Source organism: Ipomoea nil, unplaced genomic scaffold, assembly GCF_001879475.1.
Source record: "Ipomoea nil cultivar Tokyo-kokei standard unplaced genomic scaffold, Asagao_1.1 scaffold2704, whole genome shotgun sequence".
In the NCBI taxonomy this organism is placed as follows: domain Eukaryota; kingdom Viridiplantae; phylum Streptophyta; class Magnoliopsida; order Solanales; family Convolvulaceae; genus Ipomoea; species Ipomoea nil.
The window spans coordinates 3762977-3788941 of record NW_017619132.1 but is presented as its reverse complement, the minus strand read 5'-3'; the positions used below and the strand labels follow the sequence as shown (position 1 = coordinate 3788941).

At 32.8% G+C, this 25965-nt stretch overlaps 1 protein-coding gene across 1 annotated transcript; it reads left to right on the top strand.

Annotated features, from left to right (window-relative positions):
- The first annotated feature begins 8971 nt into the window (after positions 1–8971).
- LOC109156080 (cytochrome P450 CYP736A12-like) lies at positions 8972–10823 on the top strand. The gene is made up of 2 exons (XM_019303901.1): positions 8972–9868; positions 9963–10823. Exons 1-2 carry the CDS (start codon positions 8990–8992, stop codon positions 10575–10577), a joined length of 1494 nt encoding a protein of 497 aa, XP_019159446.1. The 5' UTR covers positions 8972–8989; the 3' UTR covers positions 10578–10823.
- The last annotated feature ends 15142 nt before the right edge of the window (positions 10824–25965 follow it).

The following is a 25965-nucleotide window of genomic DNA, read 5'->3' as shown; positions in this document are numbered from 1 at the left end:
ACTTACTCATTGATTTCAATAAGAAAGGTCTTAGATTCGAACCTCATCCCAATCAAAGTTGGCATAATTAGTACTCTATTTTACTCTTATTAAATTAAATAATAATTTAGTAGCAACAACAAAAAATAATACATATGCATTTCTTTAATTTAGAATTATGTGTCTATAATGACTTTACTCAAAAAAAATTATTCATTATCAATAAGAGAAATAATTTCATTAGTTATATTGTCTTTTATTTCTCTCTAATATAAAAATTCTTTACATTCAAATTCATCAATTGATTATATTCATTACATTGTCCCTACAATGTCTTTATTCAAAAAAATATTTATTATCAATAAATTAATTCATTATCAAGACTATGTGGTCTAATGGTACCCGAGTTGGACTTCCATTTAGAAGGTATCTAAATAATTTCATTAGTTATATTATCTTTATTTTTCTCCGTAAAAAATATTCTTTACCTTCAAATTCATCAATTGATTATATTCACTACATTGTCTATTATCTTTTTTTGTGCACTTTTTTAATTAAATATCAAAGTTATAATACAAAATTGATAGATACCCCAGATAAGGGAGCCGAGCCGGTAACCGACCTGGGGGGAAAGAGGAAACTGCTAAGAACCTCTCGGTCATGATAACAGACGCCCCCGAAGTCCACTATGCAATTATCAAGCAGTCAGCTTGCCAGCCAGCGCGTCCCCAAGCGGGCCCTAGAAGACAATGCTGATGAGCGACCAGTCACGATGATCGAAGTGTCCCTGATCCCGAGCCTCATAAGACCGGGACGGGCGACCAGGTCACGCGGGCGGTGTGTCCCCAGCCGCGCAGCACTCCAGGACCCGGACGGGCGACTAGGCTGGCCAGGAGGGATGCTCCTACCCAGAGGCAGAAACCCAGGAAGGCGTCCTCGTGCGGCCGGGACAGCTCCTGACTGAAAACACGCCCCGAAACGCGTATCAGCAGATTTTCCGGAAGCAATCTTCGTTTAGATTAGGTAGTTTCCATATTTTGCTAAGATAGGAAAGGCAGGGAATCAACGGTGGCATCAACCCATACGTCAGCCCTACTTACCTTTGACCTTGGCTAGATGTCAGCCCTACTTACCATGTATAGATTCGATATTCGTGTATAAATATCCCCATGGGATCTTCATCGCGGGGGAAGAAAGCCTCTCTCTTTGAGAGTGACATATTTGGAAGGACAACACCCTAAAGAAATAACAACGGTTATTCTCTAAAATTATCTCTATTTTCTTACTTTCTATACACTCACAAATATAGTTATCCGGTAGTGTTGGCCTGCCGGGCAGCCGTCAACACTGTGAAAACCGACAAAAATAATGCTATATATTTATTTACCAAGTATTTTATTAATACAATGAAAAAATTTTAAAAATATAATTAAGTCAATTATATTAACTTCTTGAGGGATTTGTTGACAAAGAGAGTATTCAAATCACAACACAAATTGAAGTGGAAACTACTTCGTAATGTCTTTGTTTGACAATCAACCGTTAGCGATTAGCGTTAGCGGATTATATTAACAGATTTGACCAGCGAATTATATCAATGGTTGGTAAAAAGATATTTAAAAAAATTAACTATTTAGATTAACATGTAAAATGATTTAAAGGTCGGGTATACATATAATAATAATAATAATAATAATAATAATAATAATAATAATAATAATAATAATAATAATAATTATTATTATTATTATTATTATTATTATTATTATTATTATTATTATTATTATTATTAAATTATTATTATTATTATTATTATTATTATTATTATTATTATTATTATAATAATAATAATAATTATTATTATTATTATTATTATTATTATTATTATTATTGTTGTTGTTGTTGTTGTTGTTGTTGTTGTTGTTGTTGTTTTAAAAAAAAAATTAAAAAAATAATTTAATAAAATTAAAAAAATAAAAATAAATAAAACATATGTGGAGACGAACGTTCGGCTCCCCTTAATTTTGTCACTTTTCCCACATCGGTGAAAAAAGTGGCATGACTCCAATTTAAAAATTAAGCTTGCCCATCAACGGATGGGCAAGCAGTGAGCTCTATAGTAATTTTTTTTTCTTTTTTATAAATATAGAGGTGTTTTGGGGAAATCATTCTTAAAAACGCCAAGTGAAAATATTTCTAAATTGCAATGTTTGTTTTTCAGTGGTTTGGAACAAATTGTTGCTTCAAACTACTGCTGAATAACGAAACACTTTCTTTAGCATTTTAATGTTTGGGTTACATGATATTTACCAATCGTCCAATATCTTTGGGTTACATTATAACTAAAATTTTTAAATTTTAGTACATCTAAATTCTTTAAATTAGGAATTTCCTTATCCATAATAATTTATTCAACAATAATGGTTGAACTAAATGAACACTGAGCAAAACACCTAAAGGACTGGTACTGTTGATTCATTCATTTGATCTTGTATATATGTGCATTCATTAAATATATTAGAACCCTTTGCAACAAAAAATTGGTTACTATTTTAAAAAAGTTTAGTAACAACTATAATGAATCTCCTATATTTACTACAAGAAAAATCGCGAATCGCGACGGACTATATTCTGTCGCAATTTAGCGACCGAAATTGCGATCGAATACATTTTGTTGCAAAATGGCGATGGAAAAGGCGACGGAATTAAATTCCGTCGCAAATCTTGGCGCAAAGATAAATAAAGTCCGCGAAATATTAGCGGCAAAATATTCATGACCGAATTTGCGATCGAACAAATTTACGTCGTCCATTTCGCGACGAAAAAGGCGACCGATCTTTGATCCGTCGCGAATTGGCAACGGAATTGGCGATTGACTCAATTCCGTCGTTAAAATAATTAAGTTTTTGTGTATAGACAAAAATTGCAACGGAAAAGGTGACCGAAATTTATTCCGTCGCAATATTTTTGTTAAATTTTATTTCATTTTTTGCCTTAAACGATAACGTTTTGAATACGAAATTAAAATTAAAATAAGTAAAAATTATAACCCTACATACGCTGTGAAGTATGAACTTAGACTCCATCCTCCACAACACTTTCCTACACCGCTACATATGCTAAGTGTCTTCTCCCATCCTCCATAGTGCTCGTTGCAAGCAGTCCAACACCACCGTCACCGTTCACCGTGCAGCTATCACCGTCGTCGTGCAAGCAGAAATCGTCAGCTGGCCCTTCCAATAAAGAACTCTTTTTTCACTATATCCTGAGTCATTAATACTAGTATACGACCCTCCAAAGCTACTAAATTTTTCTCACACTTTATAAAAAGATATTTATCCTTGATAGAAGGGTCAAATAATGCTCAAATACAACATTTTATATAAATAAATAATTAATTAATTAATTAAATCTTATTGTATGGGTTGTTGTTCATCACCTGTCTCCACTAGCGTGCTTGCATGTGTTCTTTTGACTTTTGTATACGATTGTGAGATTTCAATTTTTTATTTATATATTTAATTCTCGATGCAGTACGTCGAGCACGAGGGTTTTAATTATAATTTTAATAAATTACAATATATAGCACATCCCCACAAGCCTGCCAATATCTAGTGGGAGCGTTATGCTGTGCAACTGTGTGCATCATGCAAGATATACACAGAATTTGATTCATAATTTCTATATTATAGATTCATAATTTCTATACTGTAGATTTATAATAATTTTTAAATTGTAGATTCATAATTGCTATACTATAAATTCATAATTGCTATACTATAGATTCATAATTTTTAAATTGTATAGTTATCAAATTATGAACATATATATAGTTCAATGATTTGTGAATACAGAGTTCAGAATTGGAATATGAACATAGAGTTTTTAAATTGTGAATATAGAGTTTAATAACTATGAATTTATAGTATAAAAATTATAAATCTATAGTGTAGAAATTATGGATCTGTAATATAAAAATTATGAATCCAATTCTGTGTGCACCATGCATGGCGTACACGATTGCACAACATAATTTGCTATGTGGTGTAGTCCATAAAGAAAAATAATTTATTTGGAAACCAAATCGGAATATTGGGATTTTAGTCCAGCGCAGATCCACGTTCACAAAATTAAATAATTAGTCATTGTTTATATTTAATCTAAATTTAAATCTAGTGAAATATAAAGAGACTATGTCCTATATGAAGAAATATGGTGCATGTGGTTTGTGTGTTTAAGGTGCGTTAGTTGTTAAAATTTAATGTGTATCGCTTAAAGTTTATGGTGCATCATTTTCATTTTTAAGGTGCGTTGTTTTCCTTCTTAAGGTACGTCGGTCTAAAGTTTTAGGTGCGTTGTTTTCTTTCTTAACACTACAAGAAATTTCACATTTAGGGGTGCCTCATCGCCTTCAGAAACATGGCCGCTTCCCTCGGGATCATGCATATGACAGTCTCCTTTCTTTGCTATCTATCTCTTTCTCTTTCCAGTGCTGCATATTATACTTTATAACGCGAAGTTCCTTAGCTTCTACTTCAGTCAGATTGTGGCTGCCGCCAGTAAACGCAAGCATGTCCTTTTCGTATCTACACTCAAAGAAAGTCGGTTAATTAAGTTACACCTCAAACATTAAATCAAAAATCGTGTTAGTCATTATACCTCAAATGAAGAGCAATATACTACAGATCATCATTGTCCCTTAGTCTATTAACCAGCTCTTTTCCAAGCTTCCCAATCTCAGGTATGTACCGAAGAGCCTCATAAACGCACCATCCAAAATCAAAATAAAAACCAATGCCAATAAATGGGTTCAAAAACCCCAAAAGCGGTAACATACTTATTTCACAGCCGATGGAAAAATAGATTCACTGTTTTCTAGAAAATTTGTAGAAGAAATCATCATAATCTGGAAATACGTTTAAAATTTGAATTTTTTCTGCCGAAAAAAGTGACTAAACAGCAAGTTAGATGAAAAAAATAACATGTCAGTATTTTATTTTATTTTATTTTATTTTTTCATGTAAGCAAATTAGATAGGTTACTTGTTAGAAATTTGCTAAAAATGCTATATACAAAATAATTGGGAGTATAATAACCTAGATGGACTATATTTTAATTCATGGTGTTAGATAAACAATCAGTGTTAGTTCATGAGTCTATTTGACCCTTCTGCCTTATAGAATTGTACTCCCTGCACGTCTCTATCTTTGGCTCCTCAAATAGTAACAGATGCAATAATACAAACCAAATTTGCTCTCATCAAATCTAAATCTAAATCTAAAAACACAATAAGTTGAATGAAGCTTATACCATTCATTTATGTCTATTTTTCTGTTAAGTTTTTTTTATACATTATGCTATAAAAGTTGTACTTCCGTCATCTTTTCCATTATTGTTACCATGCACATGCGTCCACCATTGTTGGGCGTCGGCCGGGTTGGCCGAGTTTAGCCCCTGCTCGATTCGAGACGTGGCGCTGTGGCTTACCATTGAGAGATGTGGTTAAATGGTTAATGTCCACCTACCTATCACCAATTGGTTTTAAGTAGGATATGGCAACCAGGTACCATAGAACTCTGTGGTTAAGCGTGCTTGAGTTCCGGCAATCCCGGGATGGGTGACCCCTGGGAAGTAAGCATAGTGCAGCGCTGAGATCCAACAATTGGTATCAGAGCCGAGGTCACGGGTTCGGATCGATGGCGAGGCGAAAGCCGAGTCCAATCCCAGGTGGGATGTGGGCGTAGGTCGGGCCAAGTCCAATCCTTTCGCCTCGCCAATCCCAGGTGGGATGTGGGCGTAGGTCGGGCCAAGTCCAATCCTAGGAGAGGATGGTGGGCGTGTAGGCTGGGATGTGGGCGTAGGTCGGGCCAAGTCCAATCCTAGGAGAGGATGGTGGGCGTGTAGGCTAAGGACCGAGTCAAGCATGCTGCGCAACTGGGCTTGGTGATCAAAGGTTGCGGCAGGTGCTGGGAGGGAGATTGTTGGGCGTTGGCCGGGTGGTTAGTTCCGGCAATCCCGGGATGGGTGACCCCTGGGAAGTAAGCATAGTGCAGCGCTGAGATCCAACAACCATATATTTTCTTATCTTCTTCAATAATAATTAAAATACTAATATTGGGCATCTATTGGGCATCTATTTTTTGCGCATCGCGCATAAAAAAAATACTAGTCTAGTCTATAAATTCAAGATCCAGACTAAAATCCCATCGCCCCCGGGAATGCTAGTGTAAACAAGTATATTTTTTTTTTGATTAAATAAGGTAGTATTATTTCATCTGCTAATTAAATAAATCATGCTTTTGAAAAATGAGAATATGCATGCAAGCATTTGAAGCTTGCATATCTCCTCCTACATGTCTCTTCTCCAAAACCTTAAAATCAAACATGGCTTAAACAGTAATTTATAAAAACCAGGTTACAACCAAAGTTACACAAGTATATTAAAACCAGAAATGAGGTGGTAAAGATTGGATCTTTAACAAGGATTAAGTTAGAAAACCTACACATCCATCAAAGGGTAGCCACATTTTTCACTGAAAATAAAAAAAAAAATCAATTTTTTTTTTTCTGTGTGTGGTTTTTGCTATGAAGATTTTTGTATAATTCTAAATTATATATATATATATATATATATATATATATATATATATTTATTTATTTATTTATTTATTTATTTATATAGATAGATAGATAGAAAAACATATCCTGATAAAAATCTAGTAGAAGAGGCTCTAAATTTATCTGGAAGCAAAAAAAAGAGGCGCTAACTTTCTCTGAAAACCAACAAAAGAGGCGCCATTATGATTTTAGCATTTACTTTTCAAATTTATTAAATAATTATTAAAGAAATAATACATAAACATAAGGAATATTTGACTATAGTTAATATTTTAAATACTTATCTTTTGGTAATAATGCACATAAATAACAAATGACTAAACATGCTCAATACTTTGATTAATTTAAAATTGAATTACCATGGATAAAATTGTTGCCTAATCAACTAAACCAATATTTTTATTGTTTCAATTAATTGGTCAAATTAATCAATATTTTATAATGTATAATATTTAATACGTATTATATTATGTATTTGATACAAGTATCTTCTAGGTAAAATTGTTACCTAATCAACCAAACTTATATTTTGATTATTTCAATTAATCGGTCAAATTAATCAATATATATTTTATTATGTATAATATTTATTATATTATATATTTGATACAAGCATCTTCTACAAAAATTATAATAAGAGGATGACTCTTAATATACAAATAATAGGCTAATGTGGTTAGTAGTAATAATTCATTTAATTTTATTAATTTTGAATCAAACTAATTGAATTTTTATTTTAATAAATTGTTACGTCGGGGGAGGCAGCAACTTTGGGCGCCCCTAGAAGTATTGCGCTGGGTTGCTAATTGATGAAATTAGATGTTTATTACGTCACTTTTATAATGTGAATTTTGTATAGGATCAATAACTTATGCCCCTCCTATTGTTGTTAGGGAGGCTCTTTCTCTATATTATCTTACAGATTGGAGTATGACTCTTCCGTTTTTGTATGATATCTTGCATAAAAGCTCTTTGTGTATATTAAAATTAGGTGAATTTTATAAGTTTAACTACAGATAATCAAATTTTCTCATAACATAAAATGGATATCAAAATTGATATAATTATTACTAAGTTACCAACCAATAAAATGATTATGTATGTTAACACAAATTATATGTTTTTTTATTTATAACTTTTTGAGTATCATATGAATTTTTATTTTTAACTTTTGAATTCTTTACTTTTCATATTTTGAGTTTGAATGGTTAATTTTAATAAATCTTTTGAAATATATTGTTGGTACTAAACATATACATGTTTATTTTCAAAAAAAAATTGATATGACAAATTTATAAAATAAGTGATAGTGAACATATATGTCATATAAGAACGTTTCAAAATGAGTGATTATAAAATGTAATTTCACAAAAACTGACATTGCATATCTATTTATTATTTTTGGGAAAATTGTAATTTATGTCCCTCATAAATATATCAATTATCAATGTCACCCCTGAATTTTTAGTGGTGTACATAATTTTTTTCTCACTGGGTTTTTTTAGACTAAGGTTTTTAATGAGTCAACGTATAACACATGTTTTCACATACTTTTTCTAGCGAGGTTTTTAATAAGGCATGAGTATGTTTAGATAATGACTAATGAGGAGTGTTATAAATATTAACTTTTGGCCACTATCCTATTCCTACATGACCTGATCAATTCGATCAGGCACTCGCCATCTATTTTCATTGTTCAACTCTTTGACAACATAAAATACCAAAACCTCTGCTCTCCCTCTCTACCAAGGGATGGAATGGCAGAGGCCTTTGGTGTCCCCTCTAGACAAGAATTGGGGCCTCACAATCACTATCTAATATGCTTTTCTCTCATGCCTTTCTTCATTCATGATTCGATCTTCTGGTGTCCTAGGCGTAGAGAAACCTCACCAATCCATCCTGAACTTTGTGGTTAAACTCTACTGGAGTGACGATACTGTAGGAGAGGTCCTGCGGAAAAATAGCTCGACGCCAGGATGATAAAAAGCTTTAGACCTCTCATTGTTATTACTTTTTCAATATGAAAACGAAAAAAATGAAAAAGAAAATGGTCATCTTATTCAAAATCCCAATTATGACATCCCTATCTCTCTACTATCATATCACACTTTTCCCATTATTGAATATTGCTTTATTGTATTATGAAGTAGTTATTATGGAGTGGTTACTATAATGTAGGCATATATATAAAGCAAAATGATCAATGAAATTGGTGACTTGCAATATAATTCTATATGTGTTGAGATTCTTCTTCTTGACTAAAGAGAAATCCCACATGCAAGTCATTATTAAAAGGTTTTCCTTGTACATGGTGCGTTGTTGCAGACTTGCAGCCCTCTATATAATTAAGCACTCTTGATAAAATTGAAAATCTAAACAAAAAAGGATAGATATGGCATGGCTTTGGACAACGCTTGCTGTGCTTGTGGCTGTTGTGTATCTCATTCATGGCCTTGTAAAGAAGATGAAAGGCAAGAAATTGCCACCAAGTCCAAGAGGGCTTCCCATTTTGGGACACCTTCACTTGCTTGGTAAAAATCTCCATCACGATTTGAGCAAGCTAGCCAAACAGTACGGTCCTATCATGCATTTGCGGTTCGGATTGGCTGACATTATCGTTGCTTCGTCCCCTCAGGCTGCAGAGCTCTTCCTCAAGACTCATGACCTTGTTTTTGCAAGCAGACCACCTCTCGAGGCAGCTAAGCAAATCTCTTATGGTCAAAAGATTTTGAGCTATAGCCCATACGGGCCTTATTGGCGCAACATGCGAAAGTTGTGCACGCTAGAGTTGCTTAGTAATCTCAAGATCAATTCATTTCAAGCCATGAGAAGAGAAGAATTGTGTTATCTCATTGAATCACTCAAGCAAGCGGCTTCGGATCGTGTGGCTGTTGATTTGAGTTGTAAAGTTTCTGAACTGATTTCTGACATGAGTTGCAGGATGGTGTTTGGGAAGAAGTATGAGATGAAAGACCTTGATGAGAGGGGATTCAGGGGTGTGATTAAAGAAGATTTGCAGCTATTTGGTAAACTAAATCTTGGGGATTATTTTCCTTTTCTTGGTAAGCTTGACCTTCAAGGACTCACAAGACGAATGAAGGATGTTGCCAAAATTTATGATAAGTTCTTTGAGAGGATTCTTGATGACCATGAACAAAGTGGAAGCAGCAGTGATCAGACAAAGGATTTTGTAGATACTATGTTGTCCATCATGATGTCAGGAGAAGCTGAATTTCAATTCAATCGTGAACACATCAAAGCTACTTTGTTGGTATATAATTAGTTATTTATTTTTATTTTCATTTCAATTAAACAATCTTATTTCATCTATAACTATATATATATTAAAAATTGCATATATGTAGGATTTGTTTGGAGCATCCTCGGATACTTCAACAATAGTGATTGAGTGGATAATGTCAGAACTTTTAAGACACCCACAAATAATGAAGAAAGTTCAAGAAGAATTGAAAAGTAAGGTAGGTTTGGACAGAATGGTGGAGGAGTCGGATTTGGAGGATTTGAAATATTTAGAAATGGTAATAAAAGAATCCCTTAGACTACATCCTGTGGCACCATTACTCGCTTATCATGAGGCAAGGGAGGATTGCATGATTGAGGGTTTTCACATACCAAGAAAATCACGAATCATTGTAAATGTTTGGGCGATTAAACATGATCCAAATGTGTGGGCTGATCCTGAAAAATTCATTCCTGAGAGGTTTGAAGGGAGCAATATTGATTATCGGGGGCGATATTTTGAACTCATACCTTTTGGGTCAGGTAGAAGAATTTGTCCTGGTGTGCAGCTTGGAATAACTTTGGTTCGATTAGTAGTGGCACAACTGCTGCACTGTTTCGATTGGGAATTACCAAATGGTATGCCATTTGAAGAGTTGGACATGACTGAAGAATTTGGTCTTGTGGTGACTCGTGTGAATCACTTGATGGTTATTCCTAACTATCGATTACATATTTAAGTGAATTAGTCTTAGAACGCTCTTTTAACACTTTCTAAATTATATTGTTCTTATTTAAAATCTATGTTGTGTCTTGTGTAAGGTCTAGATATAGTGAATGCTAAAGAGTGCTCCGTTTCCAATTCATCCAAATGCAAGGAGTGTGCCTTGCTAAAATGCTTTTGGAACTATATGTACTCCGTTAATGTATGTTTGCATTATATAATAACACTCTATCTTAGCTTAGTGTTGACTGGTTTGGATGTTCACTCCAAATATCAACCACTAAGTCCCCTGATTGAATTATTTCACTCTTAGCTTTAATACGTTCACTATATTAACAGGGTTCAGATTTTTGTATAAGAATAAACAGTGCTTGACATTATGCTTAATTTGGATGATGTGATGAAGGCTTAGAGTCTCTAAGTGTTGCTTAAAAACTCTTAATTAAGTTCTCTCTCCAACATTTCACAAAGCAAATTATTAATTAGATTGCCTAATATAGTTGTCCTACTAATTGATTCCATGCTACTATAATTCATAATATTTGAAGACTTTTTAAAGTTTAAATACCTATTAATTGCCTTAATAAATAAGTTAATTCTTAGTCACATCAATATTATTTAAAGTACTACGTTGAATTTTTATAAATAAGATATAATATTATTAAATCGAAATAATTAAAATTAGTGTCCACCTTACAAAAGAATTTGATTATATTGATGAGCACCAAATGTGGGGATGGGATTGAAGCTTGGATTAATTAACATGGGTGAAGAAGATGCTGATATATATATATATATATATATATATATATATATATATATATATATATATATGGGAGCAGGGTTGTGTACGTGATCCAATAGATAGGCTTTTTTTTTTTTTTTTCTTTTTGAAAACACAATAGATAGGCTTATTTAATTTGAATAAAATTAAATATGAAATACTCATAATTATAAGATGCACCAACGATTTACTATATGTAATTTGTTATAAATATTTATTTTATCCTATTTTTTTTTTTTCATATTTAAGTGTTAGTTGTATGTGGGTTTTCCTTTTTCGATTTATTAATGAAAATGTTGTTCTTGCATTTTCCAGTAGTGTTCCTTCCCATTCTATTTCTCTCTCTTTTACTCTTTAACGTATAATTACCGTAAAATTATCACATAAGATTGAACGAACTACAAAAGGTGAAGTTTTAACAATTTTAAATTAATCAATTTCAGGATGAATTGAAAAGTATATAGTGGGTGATGTTATAAATTCAAACCAAAGGTACAACAGACTCTATCCATTATGCATGCATTTCCAAATTAAATATTGTGTTGTCCCATTCATAAATACAGGTGTGTTTTATATAAATTTCGTTTGAAGTTTTACTACATCCTCTAAGTAAAGTACAACTTATAAAATTATTTTAAATTGATCAATTGAGTACTATAGTTATACCTCATATTTTATTTATAATGTCAATTTTAATATCATTTAAACATATTTGTTGACGAATGATAAAATAAATAAATAAATAAAAGGTGTCATGCATGCCACAATAATGTTACTATGTTAGGACCAACACATATGTTTTAAAAATAAAAATGACTAAAAATGAAATGATACATATAAATCTATAATCCAAATAAGGAAAATAACTTATGTTAGAATAATTATTGTTATTATTATTCTATGGTTCATTATGTTTTATTGTGGCTCATAATTAAATATTTATTTATAATTTAATAATGAAGATAATCTTGTGATTGGCCAGTTAAGAAGATAAGATTGCAGTTTCAACTGCATATCATCAGGTTTACGTTGATGGAACGTATTATTTATTTATATTTCATTCTGAGACTCTGGTCCTCTCCCCAACCTCTCTAAAACTAAAACTCTCTCCATCAGAGAATTAGATTAAGTGAATGTTAAAGGTCTGGAGGGAGAAATCAAGTTTCTAACTCAAGCAACCACGAAAAACAATGGAACCAGGTATGTTCCCAGAAAGCTATTTTACTGTATGTGAAAAACATGTGTTCTGAAGATCTTGTATTAAGTAGGAATGACTTACATGTGGTATCAAAGCCAGGTTGTAGAACATATATTTTTCCATATATTATGATGAAACAACTTTATTACCCAGGTGAAATATGCAATGATAATTACAGTGATGATTACGTATGTGGTAAAACATTTTTTTGTATATGTTTGTTGTAAGCATGTATGTACTTGCCATATCTTTCACATGATGGATTAGAGTTACATACTGCATATGCATTTGCCGCATGGTTTTCTAAAGAAAAGAGGGTGTCATTCGTTGTTCTGTATGCTTATATATATTATGAATTTCGTATTGTAATTTGATGATGTTAAGTTTTTCGTATGGTGCAGTATATGTTTCCTCATAAATATTAATTAATTTGTTTACAGTATCATGTTTTCTAATTAGATGGATTAGAGCATAAATGATTAAACAATATGAGAATTTTAAGGCACCTTAATGAAGTATCTTATACTGCACATGTTTATAATTATTATGTTTGCAGCATGGTTTTTAAAGGATGAGAAATCATGGTGCATGTGTTTATGGCTTCCGCAATATTATTGCAGATTAATTTGTTAATTAATTATGTGTTAATTGTGTATGTAGATTAATTTTGATTCTTTGTAACCAACATGATTAGTTTGTATGGTGGTTTAGAACCTTGTCCTTTAAATTTGAGGTTAGGGGTTCAATCTCCACCCATGTAAATGAAGTAAATCATTTGGCTTGCATATTAGTGATAATTATGTATGTGGATATTTTATGATATTATATCCACTTAACTTGGTATCTAATTATGATTAATTTGTTAGTCACCAAAGTGGTCAAATTATAAAGTTTTAATAGATATCAAATTTAAATAAAATTCAATTACCCATGATTATGTGATGCTTATAATGAGATAACATGATTTTATTTTCTATAGTATTGGGTAAATTGAAGTTTAATAATTTTGAAATATTTAAGAGTCGCCCAAAGGTGATCAATTATTTCATAATTATAAACATAATAGTGGTTAATTATTTATTTTTAATTGGGTTGTTCAGCATATCCAAAGATAGCAAACAAGTCCAGTCATAATTTATTTAATGGCCAATTATATGAATTTTTTTTTTTTTTTTTTTTTGCATCGGATTATGTTTAAAGTTATATGTTGTTGGATCACCCAAAGGAGACCTTCAATGTATTTAATTGTTTATGATTATGTTGATTAAATCTGTTTGTCTGTTTATGTATTGAAATATAATTAATGTTTGAGTATTTTATATGCATTGCAGCATCTAGTTGTGTTTCAATTCATTCGCAAGCTGCGTCTATTGTTAAGTATAATGGGCTGAATTTTGCTGAGTGGCATGAACAAATCCAATTTCACCTCGGTGTCTTGGATCTTGATCTAGCACTCTTGAATGACAAGCCCGCTGCTATTGATGATAATAGCAGTGATGATGATGTAGCTTTCCATCAAGCATGGGAAAAATCGAATAAACTCAGCTTAATGCTTATGCGAATGACACTTGGAAACAACATTAAGTCCACAATTCCCAAATTTGACAGTGCTAAGGATATGTTAAAACATGTGGAGGAAAATTCACATTCTGAATGTGCTGATAAGGCCCAAGCAGGCACTCTTATGAGTAAACTAACCAACATGAAATTTGATGGTTCGTGTTCCATGCATGATCATGTCACTGAGATGTTGAGCTTAGCGGCAAAATTAAAGTCCATGGGAATGGACGTGAATGACACTTTCCTTGTACAATTTATTTTGAACTCTTTGCCTCTTGAGTATGAGACATTCCAAGTGAATTACAATTCCATTAAAGATAAGTGGAATGTGTTCGAATTGCATGAAATGCTAACTCGAGAGGAAACAAGGCTTAAGAGACAAGGAATCCACTCAATTAATCTCATGGGTCAGTCAAGGGCTGGTAAGAAGTTTGGAAAGAAGAATCAAAAGGGTAAGAAAGGACCAATGAAGACTAATGAGTCCTCTTCTCAAATCCACAAAAAGGAACATAAGAATGACAAGTGTCATTTCTGTAAGAAATCTGGGCATTTTCAGAAAGATTGCCTTAAGCGTAAGGCATGGTTCGAAAAGAAAGGTATACATTATATATCAGTATGTTTCGAATCAAATTTAACTGAAGTTCCTTATAATACTTGGTGGATAGATTCTGGTTCCACTACTCATGTTTCGAATACTATGCAAGGATTCCTTATGAACCAAACCATAAAGCCAAATGAAAAATTTGTGTTCATGGGGAATGATAAGTGCATAATTGTTCATATTTATACCCCATATTTAACCTTGTTTTGTTTATGAAGTGTCACAATGTTGTTCAAAATGATCTTTATTTTGCTCATTTGATCCATTATGCACAATTCATTATCTTTGAGTAAAAATGAAGGATTTTAGATCATGTTGGATGCATTTGGAGTCAAGGGGAGCCAAGGTGAAGCTAAGGAGATGGATGCAACACTTCCAAAGGAGCCAAAGAGTGATGTTTTCAATGGTGTTGATCATATGGACAAATTAAACCAAGGCAAAAGTGGAACAAGTGTCAACAAGCTGAAATTTTCGCATGGATTGGCCACTGTTCTGTTTTCGGGACATATCTCGGTCTAGAAATATCCAATTTATGTGATTCTTGTCCCATTGGATAGAAGATTCAAAGAGCTACAACTCATATTCAGACATCAAAGCCTAAAAAGGAAGCCACGGTAGTCGAAATTATCCTTGAAGTTGAAGTTCCAAACTTTCAATTCAAAACTGACCACTATTTGGTTTTTGGACCATATCTCAGCCTAGGAATGTCCAAATGAAGTGATTCTTGAACCATTGGAAACCTAACTTAACGAGATACAACTTTGTTGAAGACCATAAGTGCCAATAAAATAGTTTTAGATGAGAAAAATATCCTAGAAGTCAAGACAAGTGCACAGAATTCTGTTTTCAGCAGCCTCGTACGCCCATACGCATGCCAGTACGCATCTCTTCTCCCTGATCCATTTTTCACTGGAAATGCACCAAAAATCGTACCCTCTGGCGTACGCCCATCCCTGAGGGCGTCCCAATCTGCTCTGCTCTATTTAGGCGCGTTTTTGTATCATTTCAACTCGGTTTTGACCCATGGTTGAGCCCTAGCTTCTCTCTTTCACTTCCTTTCATATTGTAGTGTTAGATTAGGTTTAGATTTAAGTTTCTTAACATATTTCAAGCTTGTAATCAAGGATTCAACACTTGGATTCCAAGATTTACCATCCATTTCTTAGTGAAGTTTTCTTCTCTCTTTTATCTCTTTATTTTGCAATGTTTATGCTTTATATTTATGTTTTTGTGTTCTTTATGCTATTGAATCATGAGTAGTTAGTTTATGGACTTGAGTTAGGGTTGTATTATTTATCTTGATGCTTGATTTGTGATTATTGCAAAAAAGGAGAAGAACTCCAACCTAGGGTTCATGTGTTTGTGAAGGTTTTGTATTTATATCTTGTTAATGTTTGATGTACACATTCATTAGCTTGTTTTTGGAGGATTCCTTGCCTCAATGAGAGTTGGGTGATGAATCCAAGCCACCCCTTGCATAGACCCGATTTCTTCCTACGAAAATAGGGGAAATTGGGGGCTTTAGATGCTTTGTGTGCTTGATAGACTTGGAATTGATTCACCACGAAAGTGGGGCATTTCCTTGTCCTAATCCTTGTTTATTAATCACGAGAATGGTTCATAGACTAGGATACCTACGTGCATTCCCGCTTGATTCCTTGGTTACTTGTTTTCCCCAATCCGTAGGTTGTGCTATGTATCTAGAAGATAATGCTCCCTAGCTTGAGTCCTATTTCTTTATTTCGTGTTTACATCTTGTTAATATGTGTTTGTGTTACTTTGTTTAGTTATCGTAGCTTTAATCTCGTTATGATTTGCTTAGCTTCTTGTTGATTTCTTTATACTAGTGCCTAGTTTCTTGTAATTGCATATTGCGTGTCATAACCCCCAATCCCCTGAGGACGACATTACACACCCGAGCTCACATCTTATGTTTGCTACAATCAGGGAATCGTGTCAAAGCTCCAGTATAAGCCATTGGAACTTACCGTTTAATTTTAGATACTGGAAATCATTTGGATTTGTTTGAAACTCTTTATGTTCCTTCAGTTTCTAGGAATTTAATTTCTTTGTCAAAACTGGATTATTATGGTTTTTCCTTTAAATTTGGAAATGGATGTTTTAGTTTATTCAAACAAAATCATTTTATTGGTTCTGGTATTCTTTCCGATGGCTTGTACAAACTAAAGCTTGACAATCTTTTTGCTGAAACTCTATTAACCCTGCATCATTGTATTGGAACTAAACGAAGTTCAGTGGATGAAAGATCAGCTTACTTGTGGCATAAACGTTTGGGTCACATATCTAAGGAAAGGATTCAAAGACTTGTAAAGAATGAAATCCTTCCCGAATTAGATTTTACTGATCTAGGTATTTGTGTGGACTGTATTAAAGGAAAACATTCAAACCACACAAATAAGAATGCAGCCACAAGAAGCACACAGCTCCTTGAAATTATACACACTGATATATGTGGACCTTTTGATGTCCCAACCTTCGGAAAATAAAAATATTTCATCACATTTATTGATGATTTTTCACGTTATGGTTATGTCTATTTGTTGCATGAAAAGTCTCAATCAATAAATGCCTTAGAGGTATTTGTGGATGAGGTTGAAAGACAATTGGACAAAAAGGTGAAAATTATAAGATCCGATAGGGGTGGTGAATATTATGGAAGGTATACTAAAAATGGACAATGCCCAGGTCCATTTGCTAAGTTTCTTGAAAAACGTGGCATTTGTGCTCAATACACAATGCCCGGTACGCCACAACAAAATGGCGTTGCAGAAAGGCGTAATCGTACATTGATGGAAATGGTTAGGAGTATGATGAGTTATTCTTCTTTACCCTTATCATTGTGGACATATGCTTTAAAAACCGCTGCCTATTTATTAAATAGGGTTCCTAGTAAGGCAGTTTCAAAAACACCATTTGAACTGTGGACAGGAAGGAAACCTAGTTTAAGGCACCTTCATGTTTGGGGATGCCCAGCGGAGATACACATTTATAATCCACATGAAAAGAAACTGGACTCAAGAACAACTAGTGGGTTTTTCATTGGTTATCCAGATAAATCTAAAGGGTATAGATTCTATTGTCCTAGCCATACTACTAGAATTGTTGAGACTGGAAATGCCAAGTTCATTGAGAATGATAACATAAGTGGGAGCGTTGAACCACGAAAAGTGGAACTTAAAGAAGTTACAGTGCAAGATTCTAAATTAAATATTGTGTTGTCCCATTCATAAATACAGGTGTGTTTTATATAAATTTCGTTTGAAGTTTTACTACATCCTCTAAGTAAAGTAAAACGTATAAAATTATTTTAAATTGATCGATTGAGTACTATAGTTATACCTCATATTTTATTTATAATGTCAATTTTAATATCATTTAAACATATTTGTTGACGAATGATAAAATAAATAATAAATAAAAGGTGTCATGCATGCCACAATAATGTTACTATGTTAGGACCAACACATATGTTTTAAAAATAAAAATGACTAAAAATGAAATGATACATATAAATCTATGATCAAAATAAGGAAAATAACTTAACCCTAAAATTGAATACCCCAAAATTGTATAAGTAAACAATGTATATAAGTAAACAATATATAAAAATTTGCTACATTTAATATGACAACGATAAGATGTTAATAAAAATTAAATATAGAAAAACTCCAGAACTTCCAAATGCCTCATATCTTTGTTTAGGTTATTCACATTAGTGGTTATTTCACGGTTCTTTAAAAAAAAAAAAAAAAAAAGTGCTTATTTGGAAGAGAGGGAGGGATGAGAGAGAAGGTCTTGGGTCTTGGAGCGTTATGCCGGGGAATTGTGCCTATCTCAATTCCAAACGACACCGTTTTCATGTGGTTGAGTAACAGGGCACCGTTATCCTCTATAATTTCTAAACTGTAGATTCATAAAATCTATATTGTAGATTCATAATTTCTAAATCGTTGATTCATAATTTAAATACAGTAGATTAATAATTTCTATACAGTAGATTCATAATTTCTATACTGCAAATTCATAATATCTGTATTGTAGATTCATAATTTGTAAATTGTATAGTTATCAAATTATGAACATATAGTTCTGTGATTTGTGAATACAAAGTTCAACAATTAAATATATGAACATCGAAAATTATGAACATAAAACTCTATAATTATGAACATATATTTATAAAGTTATGAACATATAGCTTTATCACATGTTCACAAACCTAATACTGTAGATTAATAATTTCTAAACTGTGCGTTTGTGAAGAGAGAAACGCCGTTAATGGCAAGTGAAAAACACATTATTATTGTTAATTAGAATGGCGATGTCGTTGTGGAATTGTGCCCACCTTGCAAGGGGTGGTCACGTTTCCACAACATAATTTGCCTTGGGTCTTCCTGCAAGAGAGGATTTTTTTTTTTGGGGCTTGCCAAGAGAGAGAAAGGGGAATGGATCAGGACCGTACCAACACGTGCGTGGAGTGCACTGATGGCGCACGCGCCCGACGTGTATTGAAGATCATGTATTAAATTTAGGCCCTGTTTGGTAAAAAAATTAACCTATACGCCAATTTTTACTTTTTATTTTTTTATTTTTTTATCACTATTAATTGTTTGGTTTAGTTAAAATATCACTATAAGTGTTTGGTTAATTAGCTTTTTGCAACTCTAAAATGCTAAAACTCAAAAAGCTACTCCAAGCAACTTTTTTAATTAGCTTTTTTAGAAAAGAAATTATACCAAACAGCTATCAGCTAACAGTTAATTTACCAAACACTTTTCTACAACAGCTAATGTTATTAACTAGTTATACCCTCTAATTAACACAATCAGCTAACAGCTAACAACCATTTACCAAACAGGGCCTTAATCTTTTTAATAATTTTTGCATATTTTTGTGCCTTACCGTGCATATTGTTGTCTTCCAACGCATATTGTTATGCCTTCTAGAGCACATTGTTGTGCATTCCTGCACATTGTTATAGATCGTATGTGGCGAATTTTTTTTAAAGGAGGAGTTGATCTATGGCTGAGATTCCACCGTACATTTCACCTGTGGCCTTCACCGCAATAGAACCTAAGCCTATATATATATATATATATATATATATATATATATATATATATATATATATATATATATATATATATATATATATATATATATATATATATATATATATATATATATATAGTGAAAGGTTCCCGTGTGGATGTGCAGTGGATTAATGTGCGTGAGATTTGTACTCAATATGCGTGAGTGTTGTGCTTAATGTGCCTGAGATTTGTACTTAATGTGCGTGAATGTGTAAAATATAATGCAGCAGAAAATATTGATGTGAGCTTCTTCCCCATCCCCAGTAGCCATTCGCCCCCTCCCTGATGATGATGATGCGGAGGCGAGCTATGGTGGTTAAGAATTATGGGAATAATACAACAGAAATCCACACTTAGCTGCTGTGCAAATTTTACTGTGCGTGCGTCATTTATATAAACATTCAACTACACTAAATGTAGCTGATAATCCAAAATCCATGGCCAAAATGAAGGAAGAAGTAACAAGAAGCTTGGGCGTTAATGTGCTTGAGTTTCTGTTCTGCTTCCTTCTGAGCTCGTAATTCTGAAATACGCACGCACATTAAGCACACATCTCACGCACATTAAACACAATACTCAGGCACATTAAGTATAAAACTCACGCATATTAACATGACGCACATTAAGTACAAATCTCAGGCACGACATTGAATACAAATCTCACGCACATTAAGTATAAACCTCACGCACATTAATTCACTGCACATCAGCACGGGAAGCAACAAATGCACCTGATCACTTCCCTATATATATATATATATATATATATATATATATATATATATATATATATATATATGTGTGTGTGTGTGTGTGTGTGTGTGTGTGTGTGTGTGTGTGTGTGTGTGTGTGTGTGTGTGTGTGTGTGTGTGTGTGTGTGTGTGTGTGTGTGTGTGTGTGTGTGAATATATATGAAACATGGATTGAATGAGTATATGCGCCCGGAAGAGAAGTAGATACTCATCACAGTCGTTCATCTGAATAAATTTAATGAATCAGAAACACTTTTAAATTTTATTTTAAATTATCTTATATTATTTTTGTATTAAGCACTGAATTTAAAATGTAGTTATAGAAATTTGTGCTAACTTCATATACAGCAAAGAACTCTTTTTTCACCATGTCCGGAACCATTGATATGAGTATATGACCCTCCAAAGCTGCTATATTTTTCTGCCACTTTATAAAAAGATATTTATCCATGATAGAAGTGTTACATACTCAAATACAACATTATATAAAAATAAATAACTAATTAATTAAAACTTATTGTATCGGTTGTTGTTCACCTGGCCTGTCTAGCGTGCCTGCATGTGCTCTTTTGTGTATTGTGAGATTTCAATTTATATATATATATATATATATATATATATATATATATATATATATATATATATTTAATTCTCGATGCAGCACGAGGGTTTTATTAATTATAATATTAATAAAATTACAATAACACATCATATCCCCACAAGCCAGCCAATATTTTATTTGGTAACCAAATCAGATTATTCGGATTTTAGTCCAGCATCCACGTTCAATTCACATAATTAAATAATTAGTCATTGTTTATATTTAATCTAATTAAATTTAAATATAATTTAAAAGTGATTTAAGTAATTAAGGAGAGATTGTTGGACGGAGGCGTGACGGGCCAAAGTCAGCATTTTACCTCTCAAAAATGTTACCATATAGAAAAGCATCACATTTATTGATGACAGGCGTAATGGCCACCCTGAGGGACCATATAAGATTTGGACAATGTGTATTCTTTCAATAATACCAAATTCGAATTCCCGTTCATAATATCTATTGAGTTTCAAATTAAACATCCACACGTATTTTGTTCATCGCATTTAATTAAGTTGATAAAGTCACATGAACTAACCATCCTTAGCTAATTATGACCAAGTCTCTAGCTTGTAAGGACTAAGGAGGTCATGTCATGGCTCAGGAACAGGAATGTTACATCAGTGGATTTGTTCACCGACTGCTCGGAACTTCGCAGCTGTTTATTGAATGCTCGTACTCCTATTCTATCCTATGTTAGAACGATGGTCGATCACTGCAGGGCAACTATGTCCTTGCTTACTTTTTGCTCTATTAGTTTGATTTCTAGAATTTAAAGTTTCCATGTTCATACTCTTGCTTGAGCAGCCTTTACTCAAACTAGCTCTTTGTACTGAGATTCTGTTCCTCTTGACTTTATTGCTTTACTTCTTCATTAATATATCGCTGCATTTAACCCTAAAAAAAAAAAAAAAAAAAAAAAAAAAATTGATAAAGTCACATGAACTAACCATCTAAATTGTATAACTAGACAAGTTAAATCAATCCCAAAGTATATCGATTAATAGCATAACAAACAAATATACAAAATCGCGGGCTCTTATCATCATGTACGCTTTGATGTTGGAACACATCAATGAGATAATGAATGCATGTGACGCCTGGCCTATATTCAATTCCATTTTCACTAAAACATACAATATAATAATCTATATTAATGAGTTTTTTTTTTTTTTTTGAATGCTACTAGCTCTATTACAATGTAGTATCTGTTCATATACTTTCTCAACCTACTAAAACACAAAAAGCCAATAACGCGTCCACTGAAGCTCAAACTCACAACCTTCCAAATAGAAGTCCAACCCGAGTACCATTAGACCACATAGTCTTGGTCTATATTAATGAGTTTAATTCTTGTCATTCATTTAAAATAGTGAAAGTATTTTTGAAGGGGATTGTCAAAAGGGTGGAATATGTTGGTTCTGGTAGGGTTAAAAGAGAGTCTAGAGTGCAGAGTGAATAGACTCTAATCGATTTTTCAGATTAACTCTTTTGGGGTTATGCACAGCGAAAATTATATATTTGTTTTAAGATGAACTTTACACGATTTTGTTATGAAAGTTTAAGGTATGGTCAATATGCATGCAATGCTAGATAGATAGTTATACGAAAGTAAAGAGAGATAGAGAGAGAAATTTTTATAGTGGTTCGGCTATTAACAAAGCCTACTCCACTCTTCTTTCACAACTTGTAAAAGGGTTTGCACTATCACTCTTAGTACAAACACTCAAGCTAGCTTCCTTGTTCACTAAGTCAGACAACTACTTGGAAGGTTTTTCAACTCCTTATTAGAGTTTACTCCGTCTCTATCAACTTCTTCTTCAGAGTTGAGTGTTGGATGGAATTGATGTGTTTCTCCAACAGTTTGAATTCTTGACTTGATGATCGGATGAATCTTCTTATAAAGATGCAAGACTTCTTGAGGATTGTGAAGAATAAAATCTGGATGAGCTTCTTTGAAAACTTCACAACCACACACACATTGGTTTTTGAAAAGCTTTAGGATGAACTTGTTTGAAGAGCTTTTTCTAAGATAAAATCAGTTGAACAACCAGCCCTTTCTTCAGTTCAGAAGGGAGGTATTTATAGGTGAAGAAAATCCACCCGTTGGAGGGAGATGGAAATTCAAACCTATTAACCAGTGTGTAAAACCCGCTGGACATTAAACATTTATTGCGTCTGTATTGTGTAGCCGTTGGTGTCAAAAAGCAACATGGTTTTTTGTCCTTTTTCGTTGACATGAAGTACCAATCATTTAATGCTCCTTGATTTCTGTGAATATCATTCTTAGGACTCCTTTTGTCTAGGATGATTGCCCAGCATTAAGATCTAGACAACAATCTTCTTGCCTCATTTATAAGGGTTGTCTTTTAAGTCTGACTTAGACTTATGGTCTCGGGAAAGTAACACGAGAGATAGTCCTGATTCTATAGGCTCAATTGAAGGGATGTTGGCATGAACTGAAATCATTACCTACAAGCTCAACTAAAAAGGTGTTGAGAAGAATCAAACTCATTATCTTTAAGTACAAAAATTGTATTCTGTTAGGGACAAGTGTACTTAGATTTTGATGATACCAATTGAGCCCACCGGCCACCACACAAAATCTTCATAGTGTAGTTTACCAATAGTTATGCTGTGGAACCGTGTTCACCATGCGCATGGTGAACACGAGATAGATCCATAATTTCTAAGCTGTAGATCCACAATTATTATGCATCTACAGCGTAGAAATTATATATGGATCTCCATAATTTCTATACTGTAGATTCATAATTTCTATACCGTACTGTAGATTCATAATTTCTACAGCACAGAATTGGATCTACATCATAGAAATTATGGATATACCCATGTGTTCACCATGCGCATGGTGAACACGTTTCCACAACATAATTTGCGGTAGTTTACCTCTCTCTTTGATTTGCGAGCTATTACACACCACTCAAAGACCAACGGCTATATAAGTCATTTATAACTTAACCATAACTTATTATATAACTAAGTTAATAATCCTGTTTAGTTTAGTGTTAAGTTTCGAAACTATATTGATGTGATTCGATTTACTTTCTCATGGTTTAGAGCATCCACACTAGAAATAACTAGTTTCACTTTTTGTTTTGGCCTGACAAAGCTATTTACCCCTTCTTTTTTTCATTTCCCTCACATTTTCTATTTCCATCCTCTCTCTCTCTTATTTGGCTTCTAAAAAATTGAGCAAACCAAATTGATGAGGATGCTCTTAGTAGTGGTTTCATGGGGTTCATATATGATGATGAGTCTTAGTATAGGAATGGTAATATTCCTAAGGGGAGAGAGAATTAATTCTAATGTGCCTATAATACAGAGTGTTAATAAGTGGTCGATTAATCTCTATATATATTAAAGCAAAATGATGGGCAAAATCTCCCCCCCCCCCCCCCCCCCCCCCAAAAAATTCAAATTAGTTCAATTCTGTTAATTTATTTTACATATACTCTGTTCAATTCTTTCAATTCTGCTAATTTATTTTACATATACTTTATATACATAATTACAAAAATGCTAAATCAATTATACAAAAATCATTGCCAATTTACCAAATATAATATGCTAAATCATTGCCAATTTACCAAATATAATATTATAATAATTAATTTCATCAAATTTCCTAACTTCAATTCTGCTAAATCAACTTCATCATATCAATTCTACTAAATCATTTTACAACCTAACTTCAATTCTTCAATTATACAAAAATTGCCAATTTACCAAATATAATATTATAATAATTAATTTTATTTCTCCGTATTTGTTATTTGAAAATTGAAAGTTTTATGAAACTATGGATACAAAGCGTTGTTTTTGTCATACTCCATATTAGTATATATTTTTTTTAATGGAATTATGTTATATATCTGTCATGTATTTTAGAAACTTGTTATGGATGACCATAGTTTTATGTTTGAACTACTTTTTTGAATTTACATTGCAGTGAGTTATGGGGAGGGAAAACGAAATTTTTGTTTCAGTATGAAACGATCAGTAGATCACAGGAGATGAGTTGTAGATTTTGCACATTCAATATGTCCATTTTCTTCCTTAATTGATGGGATTGGTTTTCTACTACTAAATCATTTTACAACCTAACTTCAATTCTTCAATTACACAAAAATTTTCAATTTACTAAATATAATATTATAATAATTATTTCATCAACTTTCCTATTTCCTAACTTCAATTATGCTACCACTACCACTATATAAATCAAGCATTTCAAGAAACATATTACCACTATCAATTTCATATATTTCATTGTATCTCACTGGTTCAGATACATATTCTCCATATAAAATAATCTACATATAATATAATGACTCCTACTTTTGTTTTATTGGATAAAATAAACGCCTACAGTGCTACGTGGGCAATAAAAGTATGATTGATTCGTCTCTATGAAGTCAAGAATAACCGCGGAGCAACCTTAGGGGAGTGAACTTTAAAAGTTTGGAGGTATTCTTCTAAAAAAAAAAAAAAACAAAAGTTTGGAAGTATTCAATTCAAACTTTTACAGAGTCTTTAAAAGTCGAGCGGTATTCAATCAAGATTTTTAAAGAGTCTTTAAAAGTCGTGTGGTATTCGATTAAAACTTAGTCTTTAAAAGTCATGTGGTATTCAAAAAGTTATGAACTTTTGTAGACTTTTTAATTTTAGGACTTTTGTAGACTTTTCCTTTTCAAATATAAATAGTTGAAATCCAACCATCAACCCCAAGATTTCAAAATTTTCTTTCTAACAACTTTGAATATTTTCTATCTC